Consider the following 23080-nt stretch of genomic DNA (forward strand, 5'->3'; position numbering starts at 1 on the left):
CATGAACAGTATTTTTCCAAGCTTGTGTGGTGATCAGATAGTTTGTGCTTAAGTGTTGTAATAAGTTAGAACAAAAAGTGCAGACAACAGATAATTTAGCTCTGCCATGGTTTGGTGGATAGTTCCACTCCACTTCCACTTTCCACAAGGTTTTGGGTGTGACTTGATACAAGATAGAGTTGGATCAGTTTTGCATAATATGCCCTCAGCACACACATACACATACACACACAACCTGAGTTTAACTAAAACACACAGCACTGTTTAGTTAGTTGTGCTGTTTAGTTTTCTTATACTGCGATCTTGGTTTAAAAGTTAATGTTACACTGTGGTGTACTATAGCAGTTAGCTATGTTATGCTGCCTTTGGCAAACAGATAGTCAGACATCAATCAGTCAATAACTTGGTATATAATAACTTGTAGGTCGCACAGCTGTGGAACACTAAAGTTTAACTAGAAAATGTGGGGAGGGAACAAATTGTGGGGGAACAAATTATATATATATATATCAAATAATTTTCTGCATGGAGACTTAAATACCTGTGTGTAATGTAGAGTGACGCTGACTTGTGTCATGTCATTATTATCATCGTGTGCATGTTTGTGCAATGTGTGGGCTCAGACAATGGCTCTTTGTCTCTCTGCTTCCTATTTTTCTCATGTGAGATGACACACATCCCCACACACTCACTCACACACTTGATCCACACACATTATGCCTCCTGGTTTCCGTCAAGTTACAACAGTGTTGAGACAGCAAAACAGGAACAATCTGATCCTCATTTCCTGCCTTAGTCTTCCTGCCGGCTCCTCTGTCCACCTCTGTTGACGATGAAGCCAGAGGGAGAGAGACAAACAGAGGAATGAAAAGGAAAACACAAACTCACAGGGTGGAAAAAAAAGTTGAAGAGACTCAGTATTGAGTAGAAGAAGAGGGGGTGGTGGCAGAGGTAGAGAAAAAAACAGGTACAGGAAATGTTCACTGTATTGAACCAAACTAAGTACTTGAGATGAAACATTTACTGTTGGAATCTAGAATAAAGTTTACCATGTGAGAAAATAAAAATGAGCAAGAAGGTTTTTTTCCTTTTTTTTTTTTTTTTTTTAGTGTCAGTTTTTTAGCACCTGGCTACAGAAGAGAAGCAAACAGGATGTCATGTTTGTTGCTGTCGTAGACGATTCCGAGATAGACGAAGTTCTTGGTACTTATGGTCTTATTTAGTATGAAAAATGTCTCGTCCATATTTTGACAAGTTCAGACCACAGATGAGGACAATGTGGTCAGTCGGATGAATGGAGGATTTTCATACAAACAGTGATTAGAATAAGAATAATTGCATATATGAGGAGCAGAATCAGAGTGTTACAGTTCATTATTCTTTAAACTTGCAAAGAAATAAAGTCTGTCTTTATACATCAGTGAAATCCTCGTTCACTGTTATAAAGTAAAGTCATTATGTGCAATATAGGGCTGGTTTACCAGAAACACAGACCCACACACACATTTCCCCAATCTGTAACACACACACACACACACACACACACACACACACACACACACACACACACACACACACACACACACACACACACACACACACACACACACACACACAGCACCTGATGAGCTGCGGTTCTGAAGGAGGAAGTGAAAACTCAGTCCATCTGCTTTGACAGGAAGTCAACAGAAGCCACATACAGGCACACTGACGTCAATCAGAGCCACAGGAACACCTCCCCGCAGTACACACAAACACACACACTTTACTCACAATGATGTATACGTATGTCACTCATCTTAATCATACACCTTAACAATCCCCAATTGCAAAACAGTAAGCTAAAAAAATACAACCCCACACTGAAACACTCCATTACACACACGCCATCGTTTTATACGTTGACTATACAAACCGCAGACTTACACACATGCTCAGACGTACATAAACACACACATTGTAGATAGAACTTGTTGCTTTGTTTTCATCAACATGAACTTTTATAATTCCATCAGAAAACCAACCGCCTTCAAATAAAGAGATGAAATAACATTGTTGTTCTATGAGATGGTGTTGTATCCTGTAAAACACTGCAGGGAAACTGACATTGTTTTAGTTGAAGTCAATTGAATTTTCTGAAGAAAGAAAAAGAACACGCACAAACGCATCTTATCATTGTATCTGTACCAACGGAGGCTTCGTTCTCACTCTTCTGCTTGCTGTGGATGTCATATCTGACCCGAGTTGGTTTCATATATAACAAGCTTATCTTTTAGTGGTTAACTACACTCAGTTCTCAGTTTCATTGTTGCTCATGTGTGTGTCTCTTTACATAACACTTGCCACTGTTTTTTTAGTGCTGTGTCTCCACATCTGGAACACAACTGTACTGGTTTATCTAAACGACTGGTGATACTTACACTGTCAAAGCTTTTCAGAGAAAACTCAAATATGATCGTGGGAACATTTCACATTGCGTCGCATGAACATCAAGATTCTTTTAAGTGTTTGTGTCATTGTCTGTCAATGCTATCATTCAAGGTTCAATTTAAGACAATGCTATAAAGTACAATGTGAGGTGAGGTATGCCATCTACAGTAAGCAGAAAAATCCTATTGTAGTGGTTAAGTGCAAAAACATGCACAAAGACACTACCCAGTGTGCACTTCATTATTGCATGTAATGATATTAATTCCTTGTAAAAAATACATGTGGTCCTACATTTTAAAAGAGATAAGGAGGGTAACACTTTATAAACCATTCATTTGGTTTGGTTGCAACTCTGTTGAATCATTTACTATTTGAAAACGTTACACAGTCAGCCATGTTTTTTTTTAAATTTTCTAATAGAGGAGGATTATATATATATATATATATATATATATATATATTCCCTCGGGATCAATAAAGTATCTATCTATCTATCTATCTATCTATCTATAAGCTACTGTACCTTTTTAATTTGCCAGGAGGTGAGGGTTGCTATGACAACAAGTGGTGAATCCAATCATATAAAATATTGAAATTAACCAAAAACCATGGTCTCCTTTAAAAAAAAATGCAACGGAAACATGTTCATGTTCACATGTTAATGTACAGCACTTTGGTCCGCCTTGGCTTGTCATAAATCTGCTATATAAATAAAATTGACTTGATTTGATTTGACATTGTAGAAGAGTTTTCTACACTAATCCAGCGGTTACAGAGCAGAACAGTTTCAGCCTGAGTTGTACTTGTGCTCGCCTGATGAATAAATATCTATTATTCACTCTATCAGCTCAGTCTCTACTCTTTGATAAACACCTGTTTTTTTCAGCCAAAAAATGTTCCCAACTGTTCATCAGCTCACTGTGCCTGGCTGCTGTTCGGTGCTGAACTGATGGGGTAATATATGTTTTTTTTAGGTGGGGTTTCAGCCGAATCAGCTCCCTGCTCAGGCTCAAAACAGACAGTAGCAGTCACACAGACAAACAATAAACTAAAAGTTCTAAAGCTCCATAAACACACACAAAGCTTACATGATGTGTTCATAAAGTCGCTTGCAATTATACACACATACTTACACACCATCTGTCACTGTCTAATGTATTTACATTTACACACATACACACCCAAATGCACACACTGCTTCTTAAAACCTGATGAAATCAAAAAGGGTGGATTGTTGGTGTAACAGACCACACTGTGCGTCTGAAAAAAGCAGTGGAATTGTCTGTGAACACGGTTAATGAGCTTGACGACAAAATAGTCTAGACAACAACCCAGGATCTGGAGACAGATGGTGAAAAAATTGGGAAAGCCCTCACGTACGCAAGTTCATGAGCAAAGGACAAAAAGGATTAAGGGAAGAGAGAGGAGAGGTGAATACAGAGGATAAAAAAAATGTCTGCTGAAGAAAGTTCAAGCCAGCCAGAAAAAGAGACGAGTTGCTCAAGCAGCTTTACATAAGTCAGATAGAAAACAGGATGTGTCTTACCTGGTAGACAAACTCTGGTGATTGGAGGCTGAGTTGGTGCTACAGGAGACCTCCTGCAAGAAAAAATAAATAATGATATAAAAATCTTGAAAGGATTTATTCTCCTCAAATAAACTGTCACATTTCATGACATAACATCTTACAGTTAGCCTTGGCCTGGGTGAAAGGACATACTCAAGATGTAGGTAATGTTGTTATTGGCATTATAGATGGGGATATTGTAGCCTTAGAGTACATCTTCAGATTGTCTTCATTTAAGAGTTTTGCATCTCAGTGTAAGTGTATATTGTTAGCAATTATTTTCATTAGGGTCAACTCAGTGATATAATCATTTAAAAAGTAGTAACGATTTTGCATTTTCATGAGACAAATTTCTGTGCTGGATCGGTCAGCTTGTGAGTGACAGCCGGAGGATGGACGGCTCGATGTGTGTTGGATAATTTCCTTTCAGCTGGGACTCACTGATCACCAAGAAGATGTTGTTTGATTCCTGTATGTTATAGTATGTTGGTTTGTGTGTGTGTGTGTGTGTGTGTGTGTGTGTGTGTTCTTGTCTGAGTGTTTCTCTTGTCTATGAAAAAGTGTCAGGGCTGAATGTAGGTCGCACCGGCTGCAGCTATATCAGTACATCAATGCAGCAGACTCAGTGCTAATACAGCATGTGGGAGAGCAGCTTTAGAAACACACGCACAAACACAGACATTCACACCTGTATCGAACTGAAGCTGGCCTTCATACATGTACGATGCTGGAAGCGACTGTAAGCATCGTGTTGCTTTAAATTGAATAATGAAGCCAAAAACATAGATCAATTTCCTTCAAACATATGAATGAGCAACTTTGAAAAATCGGTTGATGCTAAAGAACCAGGTCATTTTAAAACGTCCTTTATAGCTTTAGGATAATGTATACAGCATTTCTCTATATTTTCTGACCTTTTAAAGAAATCAAGTTGAACTTGCTGCACTGAAAGAATTGACAGTTGTTTTTTTTACTAAATGCACTCTTTGAAGAGTCATTACTAAACTTTTTTTTTTTAAGATTGACATCGTTTTGTCATGATTTGAATATTGAGACTCGACTGCATAATTAGTTACATCTTACTGCAACTCAACTTTATATATTGAGATGGTGAACATGCAGTAGAAAGTAGTTCACATAGGAATTGACACAAATTAAGAGCAGTATACAGATAAGAACAAGAGACAGATGCAACATGCTAAAATCTTCAATGAATTGTAAACAAAAAAAAAATACAATAAAAGCTCAGACACAGTTTGAGACATTACTCCATAAAGAAACCCATTTTGTATTTTCCTTTTTTTGCTGGGCCACTTTAGGTGCTCTTCTGTGATTGGTGGAAACAGCTGTGATGTCAGGTGTCACACGTTTGTCAATTTAAGGCTCAACACTTCCATCTTGTGGTAAAATGAAGTAACTGCAGACTAAATGCACACTCGCCACCCGAGGAATTTCACAATTTCTGGTGATTTCAAAATTTGGATTTAGGCCTCTCATCATTTTGGTGAACTGGAGTTTGATGTTGTTCTCTCCATTCTCTCCCTCCCGAGAGACAGAGAGAGAGAGAGAGAGAGAGAGAGAGAGAGAGAGAGAGAGAGAGAGAGAGAGAGAGAGAGAGAAGAGACGAGGGACTATAAGTGGATTTATGACTCTCACTAAAAGGTTCCCATGATCAGAATAAAATATAACTCTCATGTTTTATTATTAGCTGGCTCCTTCTGGAGTCCACAAGAAGTTTTTACCAATAATTATAAAGCAGGTCACAGAAACTATTTGACTGTAAACTAAGTTAAAGATACAGTGTAAATGCTTGTCTCGATTCATAAACACTTACTTGCTCGAGGCACATTGGACATTTGTCAGGACAGTGAAGTTATTCCTCACACTTCGAAGGCTTGCAAGAACCTAGAAAGGCAGAGGAAATCATACTAAGAATTATTTTTATTATATTTATTCCATATTTGAATTGAGTCTGCTCACGTTAAATTACAAATCTATAACCATATAGAAGTATTGAACTATTAAAGGTGATCCGTTTTGACAAAGACATTTACCTGAGCAAAAGGCGTTACGATCAGGTCATCTCCATGTCTGCGATGAAACGCACAGAAACAAAAGAGAGGTGGTTAGAGACGTCATTGTCAATAACAGTATACACAAGAATATCAGGTTCAGCTGTTGCATAAAGCTCATAAGCAAAGTGGCTTCTTGACATGGGTTAAAGCAAATGTTTTAAGTAGGTAAAAAAAGCCAGGACTACTATGACCTGGCCAGCCACATTACTGTCATTAACTCAAATGAAGAGGAGTACAGGAGAACGGTAATCCATCTCAAACGAGACACAATGAGATGTCACTCTGTTCAGTACTCATCAGTAAATGTGACCGACTCGTATGTTGAGAAGGAGCAAAGTGCAAAATGACTTTAAAGGCTTTCGATCATTGTCGTGTTGTGTGGTATCTGGAGACTGCTTTACATTTCCCCTCACTTGAGAGTACCTGGGGGCTAATACATACTGTACATAATGCAATACAAGACATTTTGGGGAGCCACTTGCCTCTTGAAAGTAAAGTCTTATTTTTTAGATGTGCCACTATTAGTGGCAGGTAAAAAGGCGCTCATGAGAAAATGACCAGCGCATCAAAAGATGGACTGAAATTAACTGTGGATGTGAATTGGAAGAATGACTTATTTGTTTCACATTGGAAGAAATAAATGGACTATATAACACCACGTTTAGATAATATTCCGTGTGTAGTAATAACCATGCCTCACTCCCTACGAGGAGAAAAAAAACAAAAAAACATTGGGAACCATGTTAACCAATATATATTCCATGCACAAATTTATTTAAGCGCAAGTTTGCATGTTTATGTCCTTACAGTTCAGAGGCGATGGAGGAGTTCCTTGACATGGACTTGGGAGAAAGATCATAGTCGCTGTCTGAGCGGTACAGGAAGGACTCCCGCCGCTGGTTGTGACCCGGGAAGTTAGTGTGGAGGACCAGACCGGAGCCGGGGGAAGCCTGGGGGTCCAGGGGGCTGCAGCTGGCAGACGGGCCATTCTCCACATCAAAACTGGAAAACAAATAGACATATTTATAAAAACTTGAGGCTTCCATTAAAGCTTGTCTTCAGTGGAGAGGTTACGAGATTTGAGGAGGCTAATATCAAAAGCACTGTATCCTTTCTCGTCTATACGTAGAGTAAGACACTTTCATATTCATGTTGACAACTCTATTTTAGGTCTGCTCTCTGTCACTTCTAACCTCCATCAGTAAGAAGAGCAGAGGAACTCATCAGTTCCAAGATCTTTTCTTACTGTGTGTTCAAAAGGTCAGAGCTAAACTGGGAAAAAGACGTTGTAGTTAGCAGCTCCCTTGACAACAAATGACAAATAGAACTGAAACTAATTGATGCTTAAAAGTGGATTTCAAATGAGTTAGGGGCAGGTACATCAGGCTCTAGATGTTGTGCCTTACACACTTTTGAATATAAATTTTTACAAATATTTCCTGTTTTACATGTTTGTCTATATATGTTAATGTATTATAGGTCTGTATGTTGCATTACATTTGTATATCCTAAAACATTATAGATGTTTTATATGGCCCCAACTTTTATCCACTTCAGTATGAGGAATGAGCCTGACTTTATTTGGGAGAGGCAATATAAAGGCTTTGAATTATCTTCAAACAAAACTCTGCGGAGCACAGATGGGGAAGACTATGACTTAAATTTAAACCAGTGAATGTGTATAAAATGAAAATATCAATAATCAAATTAAATACATCCCTAATTAGATCTTGCAGAACGTTCATGTGAATGTGCTTCATGGCCTGCATACAAACAAGTATTATTTGATCTTATTATTTGATGATGTTGTTCATCTTAAATGTTGCTGTTGTGCTTTTCTTGATAATTTTGATCCACAAACTATTTCAACAATAAATGCAATCGGGGCTTTTGATTGAGGCCTGCCTATATATGTCAAAACGTGCAGCAACCCCAGGCTAGTAAGAAGGACTAGGCCTTAAAATGGGATGGGCATCTATTTGTAGTTTGACTTTATATGGCTTCTCATTGTTTGTCAGAAACTGGGTCAACTTAGTTGCTGCTGCCCATCTTTGCCACAACACTCTTGGAAAATACTTTTACGAATTATCTCGATAAAAATATTTCCTCTGTTGTGCTTCAGGAAATTCCCTGAATTTTCCAAAACTTTCTCCCAATTACACACTTCAATCATCTCCAAGAAATCCTGCAAACAAAATTAAGTCTTTCTAACTCACTCTCATTCTGATAAAACTTTATTTTCATTATGGACAGTTCGGCGGACATGATGAGGTTTTTAATAAATGAGTATAACGAAGGACGAAGAGGCAAATTTACCAAAATCCAAGGAGATAAGCTACACCATTAAGTAAAGTAAGCACACACTCTCACCAACATGAATGGACTTGACATGACCAGGAGAGAAAGGGCAGAGTGACATGCCAGAAGTCAAAGTGTTCATTTACTAATGAAGATGAGGAGACTGAGGAGAAGGAGGAAGATGGATCTAGATTTCATTGAGACAGCATAAAATAGGAAGAGGACGCTCTGTCTCTGTGAAGCATCGTCTGCGTGCGATACATGTTTGGACTTCCCTCATGGTCGTCACTTCCTCCTTATGTGTAGTAAACACAGGCCAGCAGAGTGGCTGCTGGTTACACTACAAACCTAAAAGTGCCTCTTCACCCAAAAATGTGTTTGTTTTTTGTTTCTTCATTTTGATGTTCGACCTTTATTAAGCAGAATGACGTCAGAGCAGAGTTTGCTGTTATAAACCTGTTTTCACATTCATCAGCAGTAAAACATTTTGTTTGTGCTCACCAGAAATATGAGCTTAAAATCTGATTTTAAGCACGTTTGTTGGACATCACCACTACTTTAGAAACGCTTTATAAGTGTGATGGGTAATTTTTAATCCCAAGAAAATCCACATTTCTGTCTATCTTCTTTCTCTTCTGCATTTAAAGAGACACACCAAAACAGAGTGTTCATAGAGAGCTGGTTTCTACAGGGTCACAATCCTCTTCTGGTGCTTGATTCATTCATGTTGACCGAAGCACAGCACATATGCTTCCTTTAGCCCACAGGGGACTGTTTGAAAAGGTGGACAAGAGGAATAATATGTCGCCTTTAAACAAGTATGCTATTCGTAAATCAGAGAAAAGTCTCAATAAAAATACAATTAAAAAAACAGCAAGTATAAGTAGCTTAATGCTAAAGGGACTTTTAAAAAGAAAGTAAACGAAAGATTGCTCTGCAGATGGGATAAAAACAAAAAATCAAAATACAAAACAGGAAAAACAATGAGCACAAAAGATGTGCATTCAGTGAGTCTGAGTGCATGTATGTGTGGGTTATACATGCATTCACATGCATGCCTGCACTAAGCACCAGGCATTGAATGCTTGACTGCTCTCCCCTCAGGTGTATCTGCTGCCCTGTGTGTTGTGATCACGTGCACGGACGACTAAATCTGGAACCAGTTCAGCCGAGTCTACTCATCCACAACTCACCCATCTCACAACCGTCTGATCCTTTTCTCTCATTCTTTATCAAAGCTAGAAAGCTTTACAATAAACGCCATGTGAAATTTTAAAAAGGAATACATGCTCACAGGGTCAGAAAATGTAGCTGAAGCCTATTTTTCCAAAAATGGACTCTCATGTCATTTAAATGTTTTCACTCCATGAAAGGGAAAAAGACTTTTCAGATAAATGAGACATAATAAAACTGAACAAAGCTAGTTCTTACTCAATACCTTCCGTACATTTTTTTTAATCATCTTTTATATATAGCATTTAGAAATGTTTCCAAGCTGGAAAAAAAAGGCTTTTGATATCACATCCATACACAGTCATATTGTGTTGAATGTTTGTGTAGCCTTAGCCAAACTTGTTATACTCGTTCTAAGCACATTTTCTATGCAAGTATGAGCGCTAAAACCGGAGTCAAATTTCTCATTTTGTGTACACAACAAAGGATGTGTGTCTTTAGTCGACTAAACAATCAAACGTTATGACTCTGGCTAGACACACACAAAAAAAACTTTAAAAATGTGTTTATGTTGGCTAAAGCGCAGCTGACCAAATGTTATGCCCAAACTGCAATCCAACAACCCACCACCAGGGTTTCTTCAGAGATGCTGCCAAATGTTTTTTTTCAAAGCACAGCGCCTTATGAATTTGTCATTTCTTACAGTAATTACTACACTACAGAACCAGACTGTTTTCTGACTGTTTCCTTACCTTCAGAATAACTTTATTAGTTAACATGTTGTTTAACCTGCCTAGAAAATGAGTCCCAGAGGAAGATCCCTCGTACCCAAACATGCCCAATAAAACCGATGCTTTAAAGAAGGGGTGAGACCCAAATCTGAAAGATACTGTCTAAATATCTGAGATAACCACATTTACTCGACCAGCACTCCAAAAAGTCGATATTTACACTGATTGACTTATTGAGAATAAGCAAATGTTACAAAATACAGGATCAGTTGTTTTGTGGCTGCCACATAAAATACCCAAAGTCTGTTTGATTCATTTTCATGTTTCATCACTGTAAATGTTCAATAATATTTCATTAACACCTTGTGTATAAAGTAGCTGAGTATTTAATTATATACGCAAACTGATCATTTCTAATATAAACAGCACAACCAGCAAACCTTTTAAACTCAGGTCTAATAGATCAAAACTTCAAAGAAAAACCTGCAGAAATAAAGTTGACTCCATCAGCTGACATTTTAAGTGTTTTCTCTAAACTGCTCCAAATTTAACTTGAAAAGAGAAACAGGAAAGGAATGGTCATGTTCAACCAACATATTGACACAGACAGTGACATGACTCTCTCGACTGTCTGTATGACAGAGGCCAAAGTCTGCGTCTGCGTCGGTCCCTCTGAATGCGGCTAGCAAAGTCCCAATATGAAAAGTGCTTGAAAATATGTGATTGCTTCAGGGTTCATTCCTGACCTTTGAATACAGCAATTACTTCAAATCTCTCCTTAATAGCCGCTTGTCTGAACTTTTAACTGCATCTCTTTTTATAGCTGAGTTTGTGGGATAGAGACTGTGAGAAGCAGACGGTAAACTACTCAGTTTTTCCTATCTCTCTGGTAGATCATGAAAAGCGTAAAATAAGTCCATTTATCTTTGGCTGAGTTTCAACTATTAGTATGATAGAGATGAGAGATTCAAGAGTTTCATTTGAAAAACACCTTAAAGATTCCAAGCATCCCAACAGACTGCCGTCCCATCAACCACCCGACGCCCAGACATCATGTCACTGCGTCGTCTCCACAACCGTTCATGTCCTCATTCATGCACCGCCTGCTCCGACCTGAACCTTAGAGGCAAGGAAGTGTGGACAACAGGAACGTGAGGAACACAACGGAGAAATCCTTCCTACATATTATCACGTGCTCTTTTGTAAAGAGATAACACTTGTTATGAATTGGCACTATACAGTACAAATACTGACTGATTGATCGATGGAAAGACTGCTCAAGTCATAAAGTATATAACAACATGGAGCACATTGATGAATATTAATATTTAGTCAATATAAAATTACAATCAATCATATTAGGTTTTTTTTTAATGAAGTTTCTGTAAATCATATTGTATTAACCAGAAGCATGACTTCAGGCTGCAGGATGAGAACAAAGATGGTTTGTTCTCATCTTTGTTCTAATGATTTAAAAAAAAGGCAAAGTACAAACAAAGTGAAACGACTTCAAGGAATCTGACAATGTGTGAACGGGGATTTACAAGACTCAAAGCGTCATCAGATTTAATGACGCACACTTGTACAAGATGGCGTGTCCTCTGTACAACTTTCAAAGAACTACACAGGTTACTGGTAACTATAGGGAGCCATATTTCCAGCGACTCATGATCTTTATGGTTATTTTAGAATGAGTCAGCAATGTTTTTGGTGTTATGTTTCACTAAAGCAATCAGGAAGTGCTCCCTCTGACCCTCAAATCATTTGCTAAGATGACACCGCATTCCTTTCCCATGCTCCCTCTGCTTCTGTCTGAATGACAAGCAGACTCGCTGAGTAATAGACCTGCAGAAAGGATGATCGACTTTATGACAGATTTCTAAACAGGCTTTCTAAATCTGTTAAATGCATTTCATAACCTCCCCCCCACGAGCTTCTGTAGTAGCAACAATTACAATGTGCAGAGATGTTAAGGGAGACCACACACAAACAAAAACACGTTTCATTATTTAAATCAATGCAATTCAAGTCATCTTTAGAACATAAATGGAGGTTTTGCTAAATTAAGCCTGAATCAAGGGATAACTGGATTCTCTTGTTCCTGTCTCTTGTTATGGATAGGAATGTAACGCATTTAAAATCATTAGGACAGTTGAACACTTTCTCAGTTGAACGTGAATGTAAAGCTTTACTCATGAAATCTCTGCTGACACAAATGTAGTCTGGCAGCCTTGAGAGTCTTTCACGTTTGAAAGTAAAACTGAACGCTCGAGACTCGAACATGACCTCTGACCTACTTCATTGTTACCTCACATACGTGGCTACATTAAGGCCATTGTATGTTTTCTTGTCTTTTGTTGTCATTGGGAATTTGTTTCCAAGAACTTAACCAATGATCTAAACCACTGATGTGGTTGTAGTTTTCTCAGTGACAATTATTCAATCACCACCTACAGTGGATTTTAATCAGTTCAGTGTCACATAAATAGCAGAAATTGTGACATGACTGCTCCATAAAAGGGTAAAAGTGAATAATTAGATTATGTACGATCCTGTTTGCAAAAATGATCTTATAGACTAATAAATACTTTACTAAAAACGGACTTAGGTAGTTTGGACTAAAGGAAATACTATGGACAAAGTTGTTTGATCATTGACTGACCTCCGTCTTGATTCTGAACAAAAGTGAAAAACAACAAGCTGTTGATGAAAAAAAAAAAAAAAAAAAAATCAGCGACAGAGAGTGAAGATCCCAAGAAGCTGGAAAGGTTAGGGACATAGGTCATGGGTTTTTTTTCCCGGGAAATGACTCCACTTCCACGGTTTTGTGTCAGGTTTAGAGCAGTCACTGAAGTGTGCAGCTCAAATCTCGTTTACTGGCAGAGCAGGACAGCACAGCATCCTGCACGTTGAGTCATGAGGCTGTGTGTGGATTCACAGAAACATTTCACAGCTCATGAAAGATAAGGTGTCTACCAATCAGGCAAAACAATCTGTTTTTCTACTACACATGACAAAAACAAATGAAGAATTCAATTGTATAACCTTGTTATTTAAAGTCCCCATGAAAAGGAATTACAAGAGTATCAAACTGCCATGTCGCGACGCATTGTCAATGAGCTACCGATCATGTATTGACCGCTTAAAATGAAGAGGATGTTTATTTTCATTTTTCTTAAAACTTTTGTGTAATCTAGTAAACTGTTAATAATTAAATAATTAGAAATAATTAACCAAGATCTCTAGATAAAGAGGTAAAAAATGTAGAAAGATTACATCATGGGTCCCTCTGGCTTCCATACAAAATTAAAGGGAATGAAGTAAAAGTACAAAACAATCTGACGACTAATCAAGAGCGAATGTAGCAGCAGTCATTTGATGGCTAAACTTAAGAGAAGTTGATGGAAGAAAAATCACCCTTACATTTTACCTTGTGTTTTAATACCACTTCAATGAATACATGAGTCACAAGCTTTGACAACATAATGTATTACTGTTTTGATGTCTGGCTCTGATATTCTCTTAATTTCCTTCCTTTTTTGTCTTTTATCTTTTTTTTTCTGACGCATTAGTGCACTGACTCCTCGACAGCCTCGTCTACAATTCATCGCCTATTGACTGTTTATTAAGAGGAACTTCCCTATTAGTGATTTTTCTTTGTGACGTGCAGTATGTTTTTATATATATATATATATATATATATAAAATATATAAAACATGAATATATTTGGTGTTGTGTTTTATTTTATTATAATCCATGTTTCTGTATTAGTACTTTATCATTTCTAGTTCTAGTAGTAATGGAGGTGGTAAAACTTTGAGAACATGAGATGGCTAATGGACTTGAGCTTGTATATTTCTAGTTTTCTGACTACTCATTTACACTGCAGGACACACAACTTTCACACACTGAAGGTTAATAATATTATGTAAAGTGACCATTAGAACTAATCCCATTCAAAAAATGTTGGTGAGGTGTGCTGGAGAACGAACCCTCAACCTTTTGGGTGAGAGAGGACGACTCTAACACCTGAGCCACATCGAGCCAATATTAAAAATCTATCAGTCTACAAAAACATAGTATATAAAGAAGAGAAGATACAGAATATTGTGAATATACTATGAGGCCAAATTGTATACAATAATGTGCTGAACATTTTTGAAAGTTACAAACATTACCACACAGGAAATAAGACGCTTTTTTTGTCCAAACAAGAGAGCAGCAGAGGGTCACGAACAGAGAGGGAGCATTCTTATTCTTTGAATTAAACCTTTCCTTCCTGCATGTTATGGCGAGGGGAAACTGTGAACATTTGTCTGTCGGGTTGTGCAAACAGAGGTGCCATGGTTACACCTCCTGTTTATCCCGGTGTAAGATGATCTTTAAATATTATTTCTTCAACATGCAGTTAGATTAGATCTCATTCTGATGTTAAGTGAGAAATTCTCCTGAAAAGTAAAAGATAAAAACGTTGGTTACAGTCCAAAATGAGTAAAAAAAAGTGTAAAAATGTTTGGGACTAAAAAGAGAGATAGGTGATGACGAAGATGGGACAAACTCTGGATCCTAAAGCGACCTATTTGTCAAACCAGCCAGCTCGCTGAAATGTGCCAGTGCTCTGAAACGCCCCTGAAGGAAGATGAGCTGACAGAGATGGAGCAAAAATAGCAGCAGATTTTTAAGCTCCAAACACTCCCAGTTAGATTTCCCTAAATGAACCTACAGTGCAAGTATCTAAGAATAGCTTATGTACCTCAGCTAGTCCAAACATGCACATGCTGAAGGAGGCATCTCCCAACCTGGAGCAAATTCCGATGTATAGTACATTTATCTTGTTATCATATCGGAACATATCTATTCAAAACTTCAGAGGGAATTGACAGAAAACTGTGTGGAGAACAAAAACAGGTGTAATGTGATGTCATGAAATCCTGGAACATTCATACAGTAGTCATTAAACAACAATTTATCTGATTTCTGCTTTAATTACTAAAAACTGTAGCTAACAATCAGCTCTTATTTCTTTCTCATAACCATCTCCACTCTCAAAATTTAAGAAGCTAATCGGACTGTAAAAACCCCCAGAAAAAAACAAACATTTTGGCTGGTAGGCTTTTATGACTAAGCACTAGCCACACCAAAAGCCTCAGAAAGTTCCCCACTCCTCCCAGAGGCGATATCGTTGTCAAGGAAAAGAGGGTTCGGAGATTGAGGTCTGGCAGGCCTTAAGCCAGCTACAACTTGCCGACTTGTCAGTCCACTCAGCCACGCCCCTAAATATGCAAATGTGTGTGTAACGCTTTGTATCATGTAAAAAGATGTACCACCAGCACAGTTTTGATTTTTGCTGTTAAAGAGGGCATCTTAAATGTGGGACTGAATGGAGAATTATTGACAAGTGGAAAATTGTGGAACTGCACTTTTTTTTCAACACCAAAGTGATATAATAGACAACAAAACTGTTACTGTAGTGTAGTATCAAGGCTGTATATGCTAAAGCCTTGATACTGTGTTCTCATTCAATCACTGTGAAAAGGATGGGTTATTTAACGTTTTTAATCAGGAAATCCATTTTTATAGCTCCAAATCACAACTTTAAAAAAAATAAAAACACACAAAGACAGGTGTAAGATGTCATCTACTCAGATTTAGTCTTCAGTGTCCACAATGCTTACCAACAACATCTGTAACTTTTAGAAGAGAACAAGTGTTTGAGAATCACAGATTTTTGTTGAACCCCCCAATATTTTTGAATCTCTTTTCCTGATTTGATTTAAAATGTTTAAAGGCTGTAATGCCATATTGTAAATCAAAATGATTGACACATTTTTTTTTTAAATTTTCTTCCCACTGCTGCACAAATGGAGAAGAAGAAAACTGAAATCCAACTAGATACAGCGCTTATTAATAGAAATTAGGCCACTAACGTAATCAGGGCTTGTGCCAAGTCATTATACATGCTCATTAAAGAAGAAAGACACCCAGCAGATGCTCTTGCTTACAAATCATTTACAATCTAAATACAGAGTTATATGACACACCATTTCAGGAAACAAAAAGCAGAACTGGACTGAAGAATGATGGAACAGGAGATACATGTGCGGCTTTGGGTCTGTGGTTGTGTCAGTGGGTATATAAGGTGAGAGATTGTATAGTAGAGGGTGACAGAGTGATGGACAATTGAGAGAGAAGAACTGAAGCTTACTCTGAAGAGACTGGGTGAAAAAAATAAGAAAAGAGACATTTAGATGCGTGTTGCCTGAGAGACATTCCTGGGTTGGTAAATTGTAGAGGGGCATCTCTTTTATATACATATTTTGAATCACTAATTATGCTTATTTTTGCACAAGGTTAAACTTCTTCTCTTTTGATAATTCAATGTCTAAATTTGTAATTATGTCCTTTATCTATTCATGTTCCTTAAGTTCTGTTTTTTAGGTTGCTTTATGGGCGGAGCCAAACTTGTGGCAGAAAATCCTTTTGTTAGGTGCTACACACTTAGCGATGAGGTGAGGTTTCCTGACCCATACTCACCGTCAGGTCAGGTGATGAGATGTCGGGTCAGCATTTGTGACATAGTTGACTACATTATTCATATGAAAAAAATATATATATTTTTGCAACTACATTTTCAAATGTGTCAGCTTTAACTCAATGAAATACTAAATGATACTGATAAATCTGTTACACCAGGGCATATTTTTCTACACAACAAGGACATTTTGATGCTAATATTCTGGACTTTAACTTAGTTCAGACCTTAAATTGAGCTCTTTTACTTCACTTTTAACTGTGGTGGTTTTGCCTAAATAAAGGATTGGACTACTTCCCTCACTTTGGTTAACTAGTTTCGGCTTCCACACTTTGCATCGTCATCTTAACCCTTCCAATCTTGCTCCCAACCATCATCCCCTGAGTCACCTCAATCTTGATCCTCATGATCCTCCCAGGCATCAGAGTAATCACTTGTTATCATCCTCGTCATTATCTCCATTGAAATAATCACCATTATCATCACCATCAAAAACCCACTTCACAGCCACGGTGGCTAATTCTAACTCTGGAGAGTCACTCACAAATCAAAAGCCCGAGACTACAAAACCAGGGCATGACTTATGAGTCCTGGCCGCAGTTTTCTGTGTATCCATCTCCATGACAACATATTATACTTTCAAGAAAGTGCATGCTGCCAATAAAATACTGTTGAACCACAAACTCTACAACACAGTACTGCACCCCACCCATGGGCAAGCATGTACAAAACTCTTTCATTCACAGTCCTGAGAATCAAACTGGGTCACCAAAGTAAAGAGAAATACAGGTTCAAACAATGACACATAATGAGCATGCACATAGAATGGCACGTAACTAGTCAGCAGCCTCAGGATCAGTTCTGCTAAGTTTAATTCTACAAAGTGTTGGACTGCAGTTACAACCACATACGGGATATTTTGACGTGATTTAGGGTTCTTTCTCCTGCAGCTGTAATTTAAATCCTTGTTGGTGTTGTGTATTTCTGTTGTGACCAATTCAAATCATGTTACACACAAAGTAGTAGTCCTTTCATTTGCCTTCAAAAGCTCTCTATATTGTTCCATTTTGACAGAAGCTGTGAGTGACGTTAAACGTGCTTATTTGCTGACCAAAAAAGGTATTTTTGGGACAATCCTTGTCCTCTAAAAGTCCTTGCTCAAGATTTTATCTGTTCAAGATATGGATCAACAAACATGAATCCAGCATCCAGAATAACCCTCTGTGAAGACAAAAGGAGCTGTAGTCTTTGTTGTTGTGCCATAGGAATCCGGGTCACAGTCCAAATATTTGGTTAATCCCATCTCTCTGGGAGATTATCTGTCCTGGATGAACATGTGAGAAACCCTCCCTGTCATACATAGGCTAATTCCTTCCCATCCACACACCATATGGGGAAGCTGAAGTTGAGTAAATATGAACTAGGCAAACAAAAGTGCATGCATTAATGAGGTAAACACAAGTGTGAGGAAGCATCGCGGAGCTATTATACCTGAGGCGCTCTCATGGACCTCGTCTACCTGGCTAATGACACAAAAACACTGCACATACAGTACACCATCTGTGTACTTCTGCTTTCTACAGTATAGGCCAGTACTTTCCACAGGAAACCCTCGGTCACAGAGGTGGAACCCACCCACCCTGAGGTGGATGCACAACGTCTCCAGACCTCAACTTCTCCACAAGTAGGATTACAAATTACCTTAAGAGCTAGTTTTGTGCACAAAGATGAAGGATTACATTGCTGCGTGACAAAATCCCAAATGTTTTGTTGTCAGGAACTTTATTTCATTGTCCCCTTTTATGCTCTATTTCACTGTAAAATGTGTCCAGAACTGTTCAACAGTCCAAGCAAGTAGCCCTCTGTGTCTCCAGCTGAACAATCCTCCTGGGGTAAGACCCAGCCTAGTTTTTTCACTCTGGTTTTTTTCTTCTTCTCTGACGCACCGGAGCAATTGTGACATACTGAAGAAGCCAAGACAAATAGCTGGAGGTTGATTCCCATCTAGAAGTACAAATAAACTTCATATTCTATTACTAGTTATAAATCAGAAGAAATATGGATTATTTATGCAAGACACTACACATTACACAGTGTAGCTTAAAATAGGCACACACAATTCTTAACCTTTCAAATGTTCAGCCACACAAGTTGTTAATTGGAAATTATCTATGTATTTGCATTCCCTGACTACCAAGACAAAAAAAAAAAAAAAAAAAAGGAATATGTCAGCCCAGCTACCATTGGCTTTGTAGAACGAGTCAGACACTGCTGTTATCGGAGATTTCAAAACATTAACGAGAGTCGTCAGTCAGGATTTTTTGGTTGGCAAAGAAGTCACATTTACCAAAATTGCCAAATGCTGAAATGATTGTAGATTCATCAATCGTTATGTATTCTTTTATTTATTTATTTATTTTTTAAGAGACCTCCTGAGGCTGACTGCATCTCACTGTATGTACTGTGGCTAAAAAAGCAAAGAGTGAAAATAAACAAACAACACTTCGAGTCTTATTTGTGAACTACTCGGAAAAACACCCCTTAAACCAAACAACTAACACAAGTTGGACAAGTTGTCATCCAAATGTCAAATTGTATTTAAGCACATTCCTGCTGAGGATAAGCATAGTTATGAGAAACACACTTCTGCTCCATGTGTGGGAAATAGGAAGTAAGACTACACATACATACTGGATGCACAGCAAGCACAGGAGTTAAGGGGACTGAGAAAAACTACTTCTTGAACGATACAGTAGGCTGTTTAAAGGACAAACTCAAAGGCTTAGTTACCTTTCCGTTTACGTATAAGACAGCTTAAATGTGAGAAAGAGAGAGAGGGTGTGTGTGCGCGCATGATCATGTGTGTGTGTGAGTGTGTGTGTGTGTGTGTGTGTGTGTGTGATCCTTGGGTTCTGACCTGTGAGTGTGGCTGTGGTTGGCAGCATGGAGTTTCCTGATGACTTCCTCACTGAAGTCAAAGTGAACCCTTCCTCTGGCACAGGGTGAACGCCGGTACATCGCCCCGACATACAGTCTCACTCATGCACACACAACCCGCCACATACCATCACATACAATACAACAAACACACAATCGGATGCTCTAACACACACCCAAACTCAACATTTCAAAGACCTAATCTTAGAAAATGAAAATCTCACACACGTCATCAAACACACATCTAACAAGTCAGCAGTAGTGCTGATAACCGCAAAGTAGCATGCATGCAAACACCTCTCAAGCAGCACTCATCACTTCTTAGAAAAGACAATCAGCAACTATCTGAAGATTTTGTAATTACTTCAAAATTAGTATAAAAAAACACATTAACTACCTCTCAAAAGCAAGAGATCTCTAACTAAAGCTGCACTGTCTTATGTTCACACGTCGCCTTAAAAGTTACTCAGCAGATTATCCATCAGCAATCCCATCCTCGGCACAAGTAAAAGCAGCAGGACAGGTATCCAAACAGCTTCTCCACACACTCAACCTCAAGTCACGCACCGAGCAGCAGAGTCCACACGTCACATCACCGAACTGTTTAAGCCCTGGTTCACACTCTGACACTCTCCACACACTCTCTGGGCTCTCTGTGCGGACGCCTCTCTTCGTCACAGGCTATACTTCCTTCCCATGCGGTGTGTGTGTGCGTGTGTTACTATTGTATTTGTGTGTAAGCAAGTGTGTGTATGTGTATGTGTATGTGTGTGTGTGTGTGTGTGCGTATGTGTGTGTGTGTGTGTGTGTGTGTGTGTGTGTGAAGCTTGGGTCCCTTCAGAGCGGCCCAGCAGAGTAAAGAGGAACACACAAGTCCTGGAGTGGAGTCACTGGAGTGGAGTTCTGATTCGTCTGTCACACACAGCCTTGTTTTCTTTCTTAAACACTGTTTCTACTGTATGTACACTTTAACATGCTTCTGTAAACAGATGCACGATGTTACATGTTTCCACTCCTATAGTGTGCAGACGGAGATGACGCTCACAGAAGCCAGTTATAAACCATTAATAAAATAAACAGCTTTAAAATGCTAACCTATATATGGGGAATTAAAGTGAAGTTTAACCAGAAAAGGGATAATCCATCAATACATGATGAAAAGGATTTGATTGACAGATCTTCTGGTAGCCTGGTCCACCTTAACATTCAGTATGAGTGTGTGTGTACAAGAGGTGGCATCTGGCACTCCTGCAGGGGGCCACAGGGCCGTGATGACAGCTTACTGTACCCTACAATACAGTACTGTAGAGTGTAATAAAGTTCAATCTACTGATCGAGCCTCACTGCAGTATGACAAAGGAAATGACAGGAGCACATTTGAGCAGCAGACACATGAAACAAGGGAGAAAATATAAAGCTATCAGAAATACAATTCATTTGAAGCAACTGTATATTTGTTCTCATATCTGGAAATCATGACAATGTGAAGGAAAATGTTGGGAGAAAAAGATCAGTTGTTCTATGAGTCACTCTCCTTCCTATTAAATACCTTCATGACAGGACAAGTGAGCTTCCTTTTCATTTATTTGGAAATGACTCAGAATAATGACACATAACGCAAAGATATGAGAGGAAAACGAGGAGGATCACAGAGGCCAAAACAAACTGAATCCCTACTACGTTTCCCATCATGCTGCTCATGCACCGTTTCACAAAGGAGAGGGGGGGAGAGGCCGAAGATGTGGTTGCCAGACTCGCCACATGGAGGGCTGTATGTATGCAGAGCAACAATGGGACCTGCATTCCTCCTTAATGTCCTCTCAGGGTTCAGATCAAATAAGGAGAAAAAAACAGACCCTGCTGGCTCTGTAATTGTGTTCATCTTTAGGTCGAAAAGTGGAAACAGATTTAGGTTCTAATTAAATAACAAAAAAACTGACGTGGCTGTTAATGTATCACCAGAATAAAACAAGCATATTAATAGTTGCTGAAATGTTACAGTACAAATAATATAAACTAGTACCATTATAGGTCAAGTGTTATTTGTCATTAAAATAAGTTGTTGAAATCAACCTTTAAATCTAGTTTTTGTAAATAAAAAAAATTAAAAAAAATGTGACATTGGCAGCATATGCAAAATGTTCAGATAGTTGACAATATCAGCCCTTCCTTGTTGCTGTTTATTCTCATAGTCAAAAAATGCACGACTGTTACACCTGAATCATACTGGTTGTTGCACCCCATGTACAGACACTGTGGTCCACACACAAGCGGCCCCGGTTCCTGCAGGTCATTCCCCACTCTACCCATTGTTTTAACCTTTACTAAAGGCCTAACACTGAAACAACACACTGACAGTTGGCATTGAATGTGCTCTATTTTCCAGTGTTTCTTATGTTAGAAAGCAGTAAATAGTTATAGACCAAGCTTTCCAAAACACTGATGGTGTTTATAAGGCTGCATGGTTTCTTTTATCATTTCAAATTACTCAGATGTTAAAGCAAGCATAAGCCAAGAAGCCTTGGTGGCAGTATAATACACAAAACCTTGGCAACAAAACAAATACTTCTGCAGTTCTACTTATAGTGTTCAGAGGGGTGTGTGTTGTTCTGAAATGTGTTGATGAAACTAAATCACTGAAAACGCAGTGAAACTATTCATACATGGGCAGCGCACCTGCACAAACTGCAGCAATCGTTATCAGTGATGGAATTGTTCATCTTAGGTTCAAGAAACAGCAGGACCCCTTTATGAACATTAGAGGGCAGCATTTTACACCACAGAAAAGAAAACTAGAATTTTCAGCCTGTGTCCACTAGATGGCAGTATTGAAATGTGCTATATGAATTCAAGTTACTGCAGCCAGCAATGAAAGTCACATTTACCCAAGGAGGCATGCAGGATGGGACACCAGATGAGCGTTGCCTTTTTGTAACCACTCACAGCTGCCATGCTACAGGATGTTAACGCAGCTTCTTCAGGTGGTGTTTTTTCATGTCAGCTCAGATTGTCAAGAGACAACTGGAGCAGTAAGGCAGCTACTATGTTGCTGAGTTAACCTCAATGAACCCCAGTGCTATACCTGTATGTGTGTGAGCTTGAAATCTCACAGTATCTGTCTTTGCTAAAAGCCTGTTTCATGCTATTCTATACAACAATCATTTCTATAAATCGCTCAAATTAGCCTCATTCAATCAACTAGAAGATCACTTTTGATTCATTTCTGGCATTGTCAAATTTTGTTTCATTTGTGGGTATTAATAATGTCAATGATTACACCATTAGGGAAGCTTGGAAGGCAGTGCCACTTTTTCTTTTACCTGCAGCTTTGAAGCA

General features: G+C 38.5%; 1 protein-coding gene across 3 annotated transcripts in view; it reads right to left on the reverse strand.

Annotated features, from left to right (window-relative positions):
• Nucleotides 1-23080, reverse strand: part of pde4ba (phosphodiesterase 4B, cAMP-specific a) — a 151900-nt gene that overhangs the window by 43363 nt on the left and 85457 nt on the right. For 2 of the 3 annotated variants that reach the window (XM_079351282.1, XM_079351283.1), the window contains 4 exons: nucleotides 6880-7074; nucleotides 6052-6088; nucleotides 5832-5902; nucleotides 3977-4029 (listed from right to left, as the gene is read on the reverse strand). In XM_079351282.1, the coding sequence (XP_079207408.1) occupies nucleotides 3977-4029; nucleotides 5832-5902; nucleotides 6052-6088; nucleotides 6880-7074 (356 nt within the window). Of the gene's footprint in view, nucleotides 1-3976; nucleotides 4030-5831; nucleotides 5903-6051; nucleotides 6089-6879; nucleotides 7075-19724; nucleotides 20111-23080 lie in introns of those variants that run through there. The other variant, XM_079351284.1, reaches the window with a different exon arrangement.

Source organism: Symphodus melops (genome assembly GCF_947650265.1).
Source record: "Symphodus melops genome assembly, chromosome: 8".
NCBI classification, from domain to species: Eukaryota; Metazoa; Chordata; class Actinopteri; order Labriformes; family Labridae; genus Symphodus; species Symphodus melops.